This window comes from Frieseomelitta varia, unplaced genomic scaffold, assembly GCF_011392965.1.
Source record: "Frieseomelitta varia isolate USP_RPSP 00005682 unplaced genomic scaffold, Fvar_1.2 scaffold_689, whole genome shotgun sequence".
Classification (NCBI taxonomy): Eukaryota; Metazoa; Arthropoda; class Insecta; order Hymenoptera; family Apidae; genus Frieseomelitta; species Frieseomelitta varia.
This window is the reverse complement of record NW_025110466.1, coordinates 190,013-203,064: the sequence shown is the minus strand read 5'-3', so window position 1 is coordinate 203,064 and position 13,052 is coordinate 190,013. Positions and strand designations below refer to the sequence as shown.

Here is a 13,052-nt window from a genome sequence, read left to right as displayed (position 1 = left end):
GATGGACACACTCGACGAAGAATTGTCGGTGCTTTAAGCTGTTATAACTTTGTGAAAAAGAAAAAAATCGAACAACAATCCAGTTGACCTCATTTTTAAGCGTGAATTCTCTGCTTTAACAACACCGAGTTCGATTCATTCAAAGATGTTTTCACATCGTGCAGCAGGCGAAGAAATAAGAATATTCTTGTTTTAGAAAATTGTAAAAATTTAATGGATTCTGAAATCATTGAAAAATTTTTTTCACGATCCGTCATCGTCTTTTAAAAATTGAAATTTCTCCTTTACACCGATCTCTTCTAGTTTTTTACATATTTTATATTTAGAGGATTACTTTGGCAGTAATCAGAATAAATTTCGTCTCATTGTTCTGTTTTCAGTTCTGTTATCAATTCAAAAATCGATATTAATGGAAATTTGTTGTTGCAATTATGATTATGACTGTCTGATTTTAAAAATCTCCACAGATTCTCAATTGGGAAATGGATGGAATATGTATAAGCCACGCTAGTATAACAGATTTTCATATTCTGAATTTTACGCATTACGCCGTGAGCTTTTCGATTGCGTTGCAATGTAACAATTCTTCAGAAAGCAGAAAACTTCAGAGAACATACATATGTCTGTATTTAATCTAAATTCATTTTAACTAATGAACATTTTATTGTAGTAATATAGTAATATTGGATATTGAGATATAAAATGAAACTGACTATAAAATGAAAATTCGGAGACTATACTCGTTGAAATAACAACTCACTCGTGTCTAAATCAACGTTTATTACAGGCGAATAAAAAATATTCTTCGCTTTGAAAAATTATTTACACTAATATTAATTGTATAAAATGTTTCTTTCATAATCAATAAAAAATGATCGGGGAAAGTTGTAATTGTTTGTTCGGTTACATTTTTAATTGTAACGTTATACATAAAAAATAAAAACCATCCAACGAAGAAAACGTCTTGTCGTTCGAGTAGCAAACCAAGCAAATGAGACAGACAATTCACAGTTGAAAAAAAAAAAAAAAGTATTTCTCGAAGAACTTTTGTGTCGTGTCGTGTAAAGGAAACCAACGAAAGTCCAGTCGGAGAATGCGATTGTTCTCCACAGTCGGTCTCACACAGCTTCGTCCTTGGACGAGTACGCAGGATTCTCGCAGGACTTTCTCGTGTCGTAGGCCAGCTTCGAGTCGTTCGACTTTCGTAGCTCGTTCTTGCTTGTGCCGTTTCTGCAGATCACCTCGTTGGACTTGGCTGGCACGCTGATTACTTCTGTCAGCTGCATCGCTGCGGCGAATCTCAACGCCTGCAAGCAGAATCGTCACCGCTCGTGAAACTTGGAAAGTTGTTGTTTAACGATGCACGGTTCAGGGGACTCGCGTGTTTCCTGTGTTGACGAGATCGAGGTATGAAACGATGTTTCACGCTGAACGAAGGAAGAGAGCACGTGCAGGCGCAGTTTGAGGCAAAAAATGTCGATCGTAATGAATCATTGAGTTATTGGAGTTTCTTTTTCCGCGCTTGTAAACCAAGCAGAAGTATCTAGGTTGTAAAAAGTGAGTTGGAGAATGTGGGAAGCCTGGTGTATTTAGAATGCTCCTTTTTCTTGGGTTATTCAACTTTATTCTTTAATTAGTAGCTTTGTTCTTTAATTAACAGATTAGAGGATCTTTAGACATATGTTAGGAATTTCTACGGCCATTGAATTAGGATCATTCAATTTTTATCATCTTATATATCTGTAATAAAATTAACGAATCTAAATGTAATTTAATTATGAACTGTATGGTAGACACATACATATACTATGCGTTTTACACATAGATACATATTAACCTTTGGTATTCGTATTTAATTTTTGTACAAATGTTTTGTTAGTTATGATTAATTTTCATTGAATGAACTTCCTGGCACAATACACCATTTCGCTTTTTTTTCACAGTGCAAAGTCAATAACATATTTTCAAAAATTCCATTGAATTTCTCCAATATTCTAACGTAAAATGTTCACTTGTTAATTAATTTAACCGCACAATAATTTTAGAGTTAAAGTACGTCTCTGAGTTTTCTAACCTACTTAAATAAACGAAAAAAAAAAAAAACGAATGAAAGTTATTACACAATAACAGTTGCAAAGGAAATTCGATAATTTGACAAGGTTAAGAAGATTTTTTTGCGAGCGGAGGAAAGTTACAGCTTTCGCGTCGCGTAATACGACACAATTAAGTTGGCCTCCGGTTAATAGAAACGTCCAGTTAATAGAAGCGAGTTCAGTCAAAGAAATTGCATTTTCACAGTTTCCAGCAAGACTGTGCTTAAACGACACGAAAATCCGCGGAACTAGCACCGTTTCCAGCCCTCGTAAATCACGTATCCTACCTACGAGTAGATAACCCCGTTTTATGTTATCAACTAACCTTGTTCCAGTTTAGACAAACTTTCTGCGCGCCGTTTAGCTTCGCCGTTTGTTGCTCATTTTTACCTATGCGATTTTCATCGTTTCCGGTTTAACCAAGCGATAAAACTTCCATTTTCGTCGATCGTTTCGCGCGTTCGAGTCATTTGTCGGTTTCCTGAAATTCTTCGCGAATTTCATATCTGTAGCGAAGGCTTCTTTATCCGAATACCTTATTATCCGAACAAAATCTTTACTATTAATTAGACCGCAGATTTTACACTTTTACGAGAAAAAAAAGAAAAAAATAAAAATAAGGAGTAAAGAGGAACTTGTTTCAGTTATTAAATATTGTAATAAATACTCTAGTTCTATATATATATTTTTTTGCGTCTTTTTAGCTCCAAGTTTCCCAAATTTTACAAATGTATAAAAATTCGCAATCTACTAATAATAGATACCTCTTCGTACTATACAGGATGTCTCAGTATTGAAGATGCAGCTGAGTAGGAAATGATAAAAAAATAAGTTGAAAATGAGGAATACAATTTTGTCGTTTAAAGCATCGTTTTGAGGAAAATCAATAATAATAATCAATTTGAATTTAGATTAATCCGGTCATATCAAATGATATCGCGATTTTCCACAAAATCGCTCAGCTGACAATAATTTTTCGCAGTCGAACACAGCGGGCAGAAGTTAAAATACACGTGATCGTTTAACTGTTAAAAATAATTTCGCAATCCAATGTGCAATGTGCATTTTTCCGTCATGTGAGAGATGTTCACTCGAATCGTGCCTGCGCAGTGAACAATTAAAAATATCTTTGAAAAAAATATCTCTGAATTACAGAGAAAGTCACGAGGAAAATTCTGTAAAGAATAAGATAGAAACGATAATTAGATGACAGAAAATTTTATATAAATGGATCAAATAGGATTATTTATTCCAACATTCCAATTATAGTGTAACACATTCTAATATAAAATTTAGGTAGTAAATCTAGATTTGGATATTAAAGATTCGGAGAGTAAATTTTTTATGAATGAATTTTGAACCAAAGAAAAACAGACTCTCAATTTTGAATTTGTTGTATGTTTTCAGCGGCAAAAGGTGTATTGTAGAATTCATGTTTTTGAAGAAAATAATCCTACAGACTTTCCTAAATACAATAATATACGAAATATCACGTAATCCTACAGACTTTCCTAAATACAATGATATACGAAATATCACGTAACTGATGATACAGCCGGCCAGAGAGTGATTTTACGTGAAAAAATAAATCGAAAAAGAATAATAAAATTTTCTTTATTTAAGACTATGTTTTCAAGGAAATCGATTTAAAAATTTATCAAGTATATTGACAGGAATGAATGATCAATAGGAAATTACTCTACGAAAATGTACTTTGAACATTTTTAATAGAGAATTAGCTTACCACATGTATACTTAATAAATTTTCAAATTTAATTTTCTGAGAAACGAAGCGTCTTCTGAAAAAACTTCTTGATTTATTTTTATATCTTATAACTTCCTGTTGATTATTCATGCCTCTTTCGAATTAGCCAAAATAAACATCAAATGAACACCAGTTATTTTCGAACTTGCTGATTTCCTTGAAAGCGAAGCCTCAATTGTAAAAATTATATTCTTTCTTTCTACGCCTGTTATTTTTCTCTCTTCCTTGGTTGCACCACCATGACGTATTCTATAAAATTTAAAGTTCGAACGCCCTTGCTCCAGTTTAGATAAAAGACACATACGATGGAATTGTAGAATTGTTTCTTGCAAACGGAAATTGTACGCAGTTGAGTGACTATGTACACATATCGATGTAACAGCTCGAAGTGAATCTCGTTGTAGTTTCTACCAGTTCGAGGTGCACAATCGTCGAACGACACAGCTTCGTCGTTCATGTTAAAAAAGGGAATTTCGCGTGGTCGATACCTGGCCAATGCAATTTGTTTCTGCACCATCAGCGATGCTACATTCAGCCTCGTGACTTATTTTAGATCAAGATTAAACTGAAAAACGAAAAAACTTGTCCAATTGCGAGGTTGTCGGTTGCTGGCGCAAATCGATCCCTCTCGCTTTTTTCTGCACTCTCGAAACGACGTTTATTTCCGAACTTCATCCCCATTCAATTACGCGTTTCATCCGAGCAGTTTACGGAGGGAGTTTCGCTCGCGCCTCGCCCTATCGGCCGACTTTCCACGAAAATTGAACGGAAATTCGCCGATGGACGTTTCGGCTGCAACTCGTTGCCACCACGATCGAGTTAAGAATGTGTTTATTACGCCATTGATGACAATGCAACATACCGAATGAAGTGAAATTAGGTGAAAACGAAAGAAAATGATCAGGTTGATCGTAAAAATACACTTTTAACTCTTCGAGAACGACGTCTGATTTAGACATAAATTACGTTGTACAATAATCATATTTTGTTAGTATTATTAATAAATTTTAAATCAACGAATGTTAAGGTTGAATAGAATTTACACGAATTAGATTAGTATATAGATTAAAGCAATGATTTTTTAAAGAAATTCGAATGAAAACTTGTTGCACAATCTGGCACATTGAGTAACAAAAAATTATTCTTCGAGAACTAGTAATGAGCATAAGTACACATACTTTCATAACTGACTGTGTATTATAAAATTCTCGAGGGAGAGTTCAAAAGTTCAAAAATTTTAAAATCAAAAGGAAAGTGTTTTTTAAAGCACACAAGAAGTTTCTGATTTGACGGGAGTTCAACGAAGTTTAAAGAGCTAAAGAAAGATAGGCGTTGCAGAAAATCATCTGACTTCGATGGTTTATGAACAAGAGCCAAACTTCTGTCTCGGAAGACAAACAACCAAGAGAAAAAATTCGAGTGCCTCTGGCCTTTCATCCACGTTAGTGACTCTCATTTGAGAACATTTCCCTGAAAAATCGAACACTCTTTGGCCTGTTTGCACGCAGTCTACTATTGCGCTTTATTAAAAAATATTGCGCCAATTTTTGTAATTCACGAACGTGTGAATTTTTTTCCTTTCATTGGGATTCTATGAAAATTGTTGAAGCAATGAAATCAATCATGACGTATTTTGCTTAAATACATAGTATATCAAACGTGATCGACACGATCTTCGCCCTCTGATATCATTTTATATTTCAAGAAAAGAGAAAGTGATGTGAGTTTACCATGGAAACTCTCCTAAAAATAGGAAGACGAACGGCACAAAGAACGCGTCTGCGGTGAATTCTGAAGTTCCCTGCAAACTTTGCCCCAGTATTCGGTCGAAGATGCTGTAAACATTTAACGAATTCATTGGCATTTGTCCAGTTGCGCGAATGTCGAGCAATCGTTGACTGGAGCAGTTATTTTGCGGTCATAATTTAAAACTTGATGCTAGCGTTGTGAGAGAATCCAAAACTGTCGGGTCGGTTATCGAGTCGAGAATTTCTTTCGGTATCGGGACAAGTTTGCGAAGGTATTTCAAAACTCTAAAATATCGGGATTCCCGAGAATTTCGAGAACTCGAAGCATGTTCACTATAAAATGAGGGATTCTGAAACGCGTTAAAAGTACAAAATGCAAATAATTGTACTCGACGTGCTTCGGGCGCTTGATACTCTTGGAAATTCTGATACTTCCGAGTCTCGAATTATTCGAATCTCGCCTGTCTCAGGTAACAGGAATAAAATTATTGTTTAGGAAACTCTTTCTTTCTTCCTAACTTCTCGTCCCAACTTTCTAACGAATTTTCTAACAAATAACAACGGAAGTTGTTGGCAAAAATTCTTTGATGTCCGCTCAAGAGGGTGTTCTTGCACGTGTAAGGAGGTCAGGGTCATTGGGTCAGTGGGTCCCGTCATATTCTCAAATTTTCAAAAACCTCATTACCTTCCGTCTGTCCCTGTGAGCGGAATACAGAATCCAGATAATGTAGCACGCCATTATTATGGCCGGTATGCAGACACCGGCTATGGTGGACGCTTCTCGCAGGAGTGCGTGATGCACAGCAAGTAGCATGATTGCCAGCACGGCCCCACCGGCGACGTACCTTCCAGTCCGACGTCCTTCGTCCTGTCAACAAATGACAAATATACAGGCGATATTCCGTCAATTTTATGCGATCGTTCATCCCCTGCCTTATAATCAAACTGTGTACTTTTCGCATAGTGTTAGCATCAACGTGTTAATTAAGTCCTTGCTAAATTCAAATATTTTCTCAATGTGCCATGATTCTCGTCCATTGTACAGAATTGAATAATTAAAAATTGCGCGTAATATTTTGTAAAAATTAAATATACACATATACGACAAAACGTATATATGAATCTTCCAGTCTGTTAATCGATTACACTTTAAATTCTTCTGTTTACTCAAAATACTGCCATTTCCACCCTTCCATGTGGAAATGGACAATTTAAAAATTGCATTTTAATAGAAAATTCAGTCTCCTTTCGGAGAACACCACGAACGTGACTCATTATTGTAAGACGAGGGATTAAGTTCTTCTGTCGAGATTTCTCCAACAGACTAAATCCCTTGAAGGAAGATATTTTCGCGCTTTGTTAGTCTAGAAAAAATTTTCGCGGTGGTTCTTTCAGAAACGTTCCTACGTGGAATGAACGATGATAACATTAGTAACAGGACGATGTATACGAACGATGTAATAGAAAGCAAATTCTAAAGGAAAGATGCTATCTTTGATATCGACGGAAAATTTATTTACGATTGAGGAAATGGGAGCAGTAACGTGCTTGAGAAGAGAATAAGTACATCTTTGGAAATGGAGCTGTGAAAATGACTGTATCTCAGGAAAAAATCATATTGAAATATAGTATTGTTTAATTAATACGTTGATATTCTAATGATCTCGGTTATTTGAAACTGTTTAACGATAATTATTGTCGCAATTGCAGTATTTCTTAATTGATAAATTTTAATGAATCTACCTTTGATCGTACATTTGAATATTGTCGAAGAAATTGAATCTTGAATTTATTTATTTGAACTTGAACTTCTATTGTATGAATAAAAAAATCACTGGTGAACGAAAGAATTATATAAACTCTTACTATATAAATTGTTGTTGGCGAAATTCTACTGTGTCTTTATAAAAAAAAGAATTACTGTACCTTTGTAGAAAGAGATTATTATACCTTTATAAAAGAAATTGCATGAAAGTTGCAGTCTTCTCATCAGATGAAATTCAATGGCGTTAGGGGACTTTGTCCCCTCGGAACGAAAGAGGGAAAACCACAGAGGACAGAAGAGTCGGTATTAAATTTTGGGTAGCGATGGCCGGCCGAAGTGACAGCTCCATTTCCATTCGTGCGACGCCGATGCAATTTGACCCGTCGCGAGGCTGCTTTGCATTCAGCGCGCACACGCGTTCACCCGCACCATCACCGATACATCCTAACACGTTTTCCACTTATTATCGTATTCAAATCGAAGTACCGGCGGATGTACGTACTTAGATAGTTGACACACTTTTTGTCGTCGATTTATTTTGTCGTAAGTCACGCGCCCAAGCAGAAGTTTGCACGACAAATACGCGAATCGACTGCACCGTGTCCACCATCGCTGTTCACATTTGCTTCGACGATCGAATCTATTATTTTTCCCCTTGCTTGCAATGCTCTCGAGAATAGTTTGTTCTAGTATACTAGTATACTAATTGTGTAGTTTCTTCTTAGTAGTTTGATTCGATGTGAAGGACCTTTTCTTTCGTTTCGATGGAAAAGAATAAAAATGAGATTTTTTGTTGAAATTTTGCGTTGAATAGATTCGAAATGTATATATTGAATTTTAGTATTTATGTGTTGAATATTACGTGATGTATCTTTTTTGCTATCGAATCTTCTTTCTTATAAGTGAGTAATGGACGAAGTAATAAATAACTATCAGTGTGTAATCATCTCTTTGTAATCATCTCATTGCTTGCTTTTTTTTTAGTAATTTATTCTAATCTAATTGAAGAATTGTTTCAATTAAGTAATGCTCTTAACTAACGAAATTTAATAATACTAAACTAACAATATCGATTCTAACATGTTCAAAAATTATGCTGATTTAAAAGATCGTTGTACCTCACAAATAGAGATAGAGAGAGGGGAAGAAATTGATATAAACTATTCTCAAATAAATCTGACGAACTCGTTAATGTTTGTAAATGCAAGATAAAAAGATATATTACATGTATATGTAGAAACTTCCAATTGAAGTTTAGAATAGAAACTACTATAGGGACACGGTTTCCCATTTTCACCGCAACGCGTGACCCGTTTTCCCTGCGACACATATTGCACGAAAACAAAGGATTAACATTAACAACGCGACTCTCCTCGTATTTTTATTTGGCAAGAGTGTGTTGCATGAAACAACGCACGAGAGCCGAAACTTTTCACCAAGTGAAATACATTGCCACGGCAGAAAAAAGTTATGTTTTAAAGATTTCATTCTGTGAAATTGTGCGCGTGCAATATCTCTTTTTCTCACCATGAGGTATCGTTATTCCACAACATAATAGAAAAAGAGGAATTTTTCATTCACGACCAACTGTTTGGAAAAAAAGTTCGTCCTATAAAAATTGACGAATAACACGACGTTAAAGTCATCCGTCTGTCTTTGAGCTTCCAGAGAAAATTGCAGCCCCTCCTCCCCCTCCCGATTATTCAATTAGGATATTCGTAGTGTTTAATGTCAAATTTTGTTAATAATTCGTTATAATTTTCTTTTCGTAGTGCAAAGTTTGTTTCTTGTATGAATATTTAATTTGTGCTCAATTACTCGTTGCGTATGATAATACAGATAACGATAAATAATAAAATATCATGTACAGTATCATGTGCAATGTAAAATGTAGATTATTAATACGTAGGTGTATATGATACTTTAATAATTAGTGAAATTTATAATTAAACTCCATTCAAATTCTACAATTGAGGAATGTTAAATATTATTGTCCTTAATTTAATAACCAGAGGCTGTACACCAGCGATGCACAAACCCAACCATCAATCTCTCTCTTCTGCCCTTATTGTACAAACAATTGTTAAGCCAAAAGAAAAGAAGAAAAAAAGAAAGAATATAACGGGAAGAGAAATACAGATACTAACTCTCTATCTCGCTGTTTTTACTTTTAATTTTACTTTTAATCGAGTTAAATTTACTGTGCAAATGATATATATGAAATATAATTTTAAAAAGTTCCGCAAACAAACAAAAAGAGAATTAAACTGATCACAAGAGATCCTCGTGCTGAAAAAATTTTCAAAACGGGCCATACGCAAGCTGCGAGTATGCATCACTGCTGTATATGGTTGGAGAAGTTCAGCCGATCAAAGCGGGGCGCGTGGGATCGGACCGAAACTGTTCTAAATTTTGAGCAAGCGAGTTGTGGAAAACAGTTTGTGCCAAAACCCTTTTTACGACACCTTTCCCTTCAACTTTGCCCTTTCGAAATCACCATGCCGCTATTAATCGCGTAGACATCGAGAATATTGCGGCGAAGATAGAACTGACGGACAACGTCAATATTGCCTGAAAATATCGTTGTGACGAAAGATCATGGTGTAAAATGGTGAATTAAAAATACGCGTGTTTCTGAAACTACATGCGTAAATATAACCCTTACGAGTATGTTATTCGAGTATGTTAATATTATATTAATGATCATGCAAAATAAATTTGAACACAATCACCAAAGTCTACGCATATTTGTCGAATTTTAAAATCAATTATAATTATTAACATTAAAAAGAACCATAGTAGATTTTACGATATTTTTGCGTTGTCTAATTAACAACTATGAGAAACACTGTCACTTTTTCAAAATATAACTTCAACATGAATAAACTAATATGTATAAAATCTTTTTTTTTTTTTGATATATGAGCAAATGTAAATTTTTGTGACTGACTGTATAAGCTCAATGAATCTGTTCAAGATCGACATCAAATCAATCATTATAATATTACAAATAATAACAAATCAACGGAGAAAATGGATATAAATACTAAACAAATAGAAAAAGATATCGTCATTTCTCTAGAATTTTTAAATTAATTAGCGTCAAAATATCTCTTTAAATATCTCTTCCAAATATCTCTTTAAATATTCGAAATATGCCTATTCGATATATGTGGAATATATCGATGTAGAATAATTCAACGTACGTAGACTTTCGTAACTCTATATTAATGTGTGTATCGTATATTTTAGTACACGTTCATCCGTGTACATCCGTATATTAAAAACTACACGAATATTAGAACGCAAGTACATTAAATATACGTGTAACCAATGTTCTATTATAATGGTACTAACCGTGGTTGCAACAGTATTTAGGGTGTCCCTCGAAGAGGATGCGTTCGATCTGGGAGGCATGGTCCTGACAATAACATAAATCAGCTTCGACCGACAGATTTAAATAATCCTCAACGATAGAAACGTCCCGATGGAATTGAGTTGCTTTTGCGAACATAGATCATCGATACTCCCTCGTCGTGATTCAATCTCCCGGTCGTTCTTCTCGTTCTAAGCGGCGACATGAATCATTGCCAGCCAAAGGACACCTTGCAACATGACCAACGTTCTCCTATGAAACATTTTTTATTGTACACGATATCTCACTAGGTCTTTTTTTTTCTCCTTTCTTCTTTCGGTGCACACTCCTTGAAAATTTTTACTACGTGTCGCGAATTTCGAGAAACAGACGTTACTGAAAATGTCTAGTAAAATTTACTTAGCACACCAGCTGTTAAAACCGAATATCCTGTGTTTACAACAGTCGTGGTTCGACTCTTTGAATGTTTTAGTTCGTGCTAGAGTATTTAATTTGTTTAGGTAATTCGGTATAACTGTATATGATCAGAATTTTCTTTAGTTACGAGATGAAAAGATCATTGGTTAGTTGTTATTATTTGTTCTAATTTAAAATCCGGGAAATAATAATCGTTAGAAACAAGCTAGATGGTATTTTTGCAAGAGAGAAGCAATAAGCAGGAAGAATAAAATTTTCAATATCTGATGCCGTACGAATATGTAACTTCAAAGTTATATGACGTTATAGACGGTTAAAATAATAGTAGTCTGCTTATTAGAAATTCAAAGAAGATTCCCTTGCAGTCAGAAAAAGCATACGTGCACTTTTATTTCGTCATATGTTCCTCATTCGGTGTTCAGATTTTGGACTTCTAGTAATTTTAGCAAGCAGTCAAAAAGTTAATTCGAAAAAGATTACAGTGGCAGAAGAAAACGCGAATCACTGAGAAAATCACTGCGACTTTTAATATCCAGCATACGTGATTCTTTGTCCAACGTTCATTCACTGATTTTGAAACACTGAGCAGATGCAGTATTATATAAAAATATATATAAAAATCACTGTAACCTCAGACGTTCAGCCTTTTGCTTCGTTTCGTTCAGCATTCATTCACTGAAGAAATATAAAATATATTGACTTTAAAACGTGCAAGACTAGTAGTACACAGAAATATATATAAATTATATACAGAAATCTTGAACATCCAACGTCCACGATCTTCAAATTTCTTAAAATTTTAAAACTTTTTATCTCCGTCTAACGTTCATTCACTGGAAGATACAATCACTCCGAAACACACTGGACTAGTAGAGTGTAGAAATCTTGAAAATCCAAAATTCGTAAAAATTCTAATGTTCTCCGGCTTGTTTCGTTGAATATTTATCCATTGAAAAATGTGCTGAACTAGTAGAACCTATGATCCATGAACTCTTACAATCTTTGGATACTTAAAAAATCCTAAAGTCTTTCGCCTCGTTTCATTTAACGTTCATTCACTGACAATGGAGAGATGCAATCACTTTGAAACGAATTGAACTATCAGCAATTAGCAATCTCACCTTTTTGAGCTCGGTCGTTCCTTCAGCATTGAGCGTGTCGTAAATATATTCACAACGACCACGTTCGTTTTGTAAATGCAAGAAGAAGATTTGAAACAAAAGGAAACATCGAGCAAAATTTTTCTAGAAAGGTTCACCAAGTTCACGATCGACGATCACGACATGATTGATATCTCGCGTACACTGGACGCGTTGATCCTCGCGATCGATGGTGGCTGAAACTGGCCTCGCGAGAGAGTTTGGAAAATGAGAGAAGAGGCGTTCTGAAGGAAGGATGTATCGAGGGAACAGTGGCAGCCGCGCATTTACAACGCTGCCGGCACAATATAATCCAGGCAAACTAGCTAGCATAATAAACGAATAACACGACGGATCAACACACCCACGTAGACAGACGTCTTTCTTTCTCAAACATGGCGCGGTGCGTTGCCTTGCGTTGCATTGCGTTGCGGAATGAATCTGAGGATCGAAGATAAATGTCTTTGCCAAAATTAGACGAACCTTTCCTCTGGTGTTTGGCGAACGTTGGAGGCCGAATACCTTTGGTAAAATTCCTCCGTTAGGAAGATTGACGTTCCATTAGGTTGGCTGGAAAGTAACGTCGCATTTTTTGTTTACGAAATGGTTTTATTTCACGTAAAGATGACTGCTTTTAACTCTCGACCCACGTGAATTTCTCTGAAATTAAAAATGTATTGAAAAAATAAGTGAAATTAAAAGTCTCCGATTCGAATGAAATATGAGAGTTAGTATTATTGTAACGTCGT

The 13,052-nt window shown here is 35.1% G+C and overlaps 1 protein-coding gene across 3 annotated transcripts; it reads right to left on the bottom strand.

Moving 5' to 3' along the window:
* Positions 1-688: 688 nt before the first annotated feature.
* LOC122535256 lies at positions 689-12,564 on the bottom strand. 3 transcript variants are annotated; one of them, XM_043666642.1, is made up of 4 exons: positions 12,286-12,564; positions 10,729-10,999; positions 6,292-6,474; positions 689-1,307 (listed from the first exon to the last, which is right to left on the bottom strand). In XM_043666642.1, exons 2-4 carry the CDS (start codon positions 10,786-10,788, stop codon positions 1,119-1,121), a joined length of 432 nt encoding a protein of 143 aa, XP_043522577.1. In that variant the 5' UTR covers positions 10,789-10,999; positions 12,286-12,564; the 3' UTR covers positions 689-1,118. The 3 variants fall into 3 exon arrangements, with proteins under 3 accessions (XP_043522577.1, XP_043522578.1, XP_043522576.1); XM_043666643.1 differs by having other exon boundaries at positions 10,729-10,976; XM_043666641.1 differs by lacking the exon at positions 12,286-12,564 and adding an exon at positions 11,706-11,805 and having other exon boundaries at positions 10,729-11,225.
* Positions 12,565-13,052: the final 488 nt, after the last annotated feature.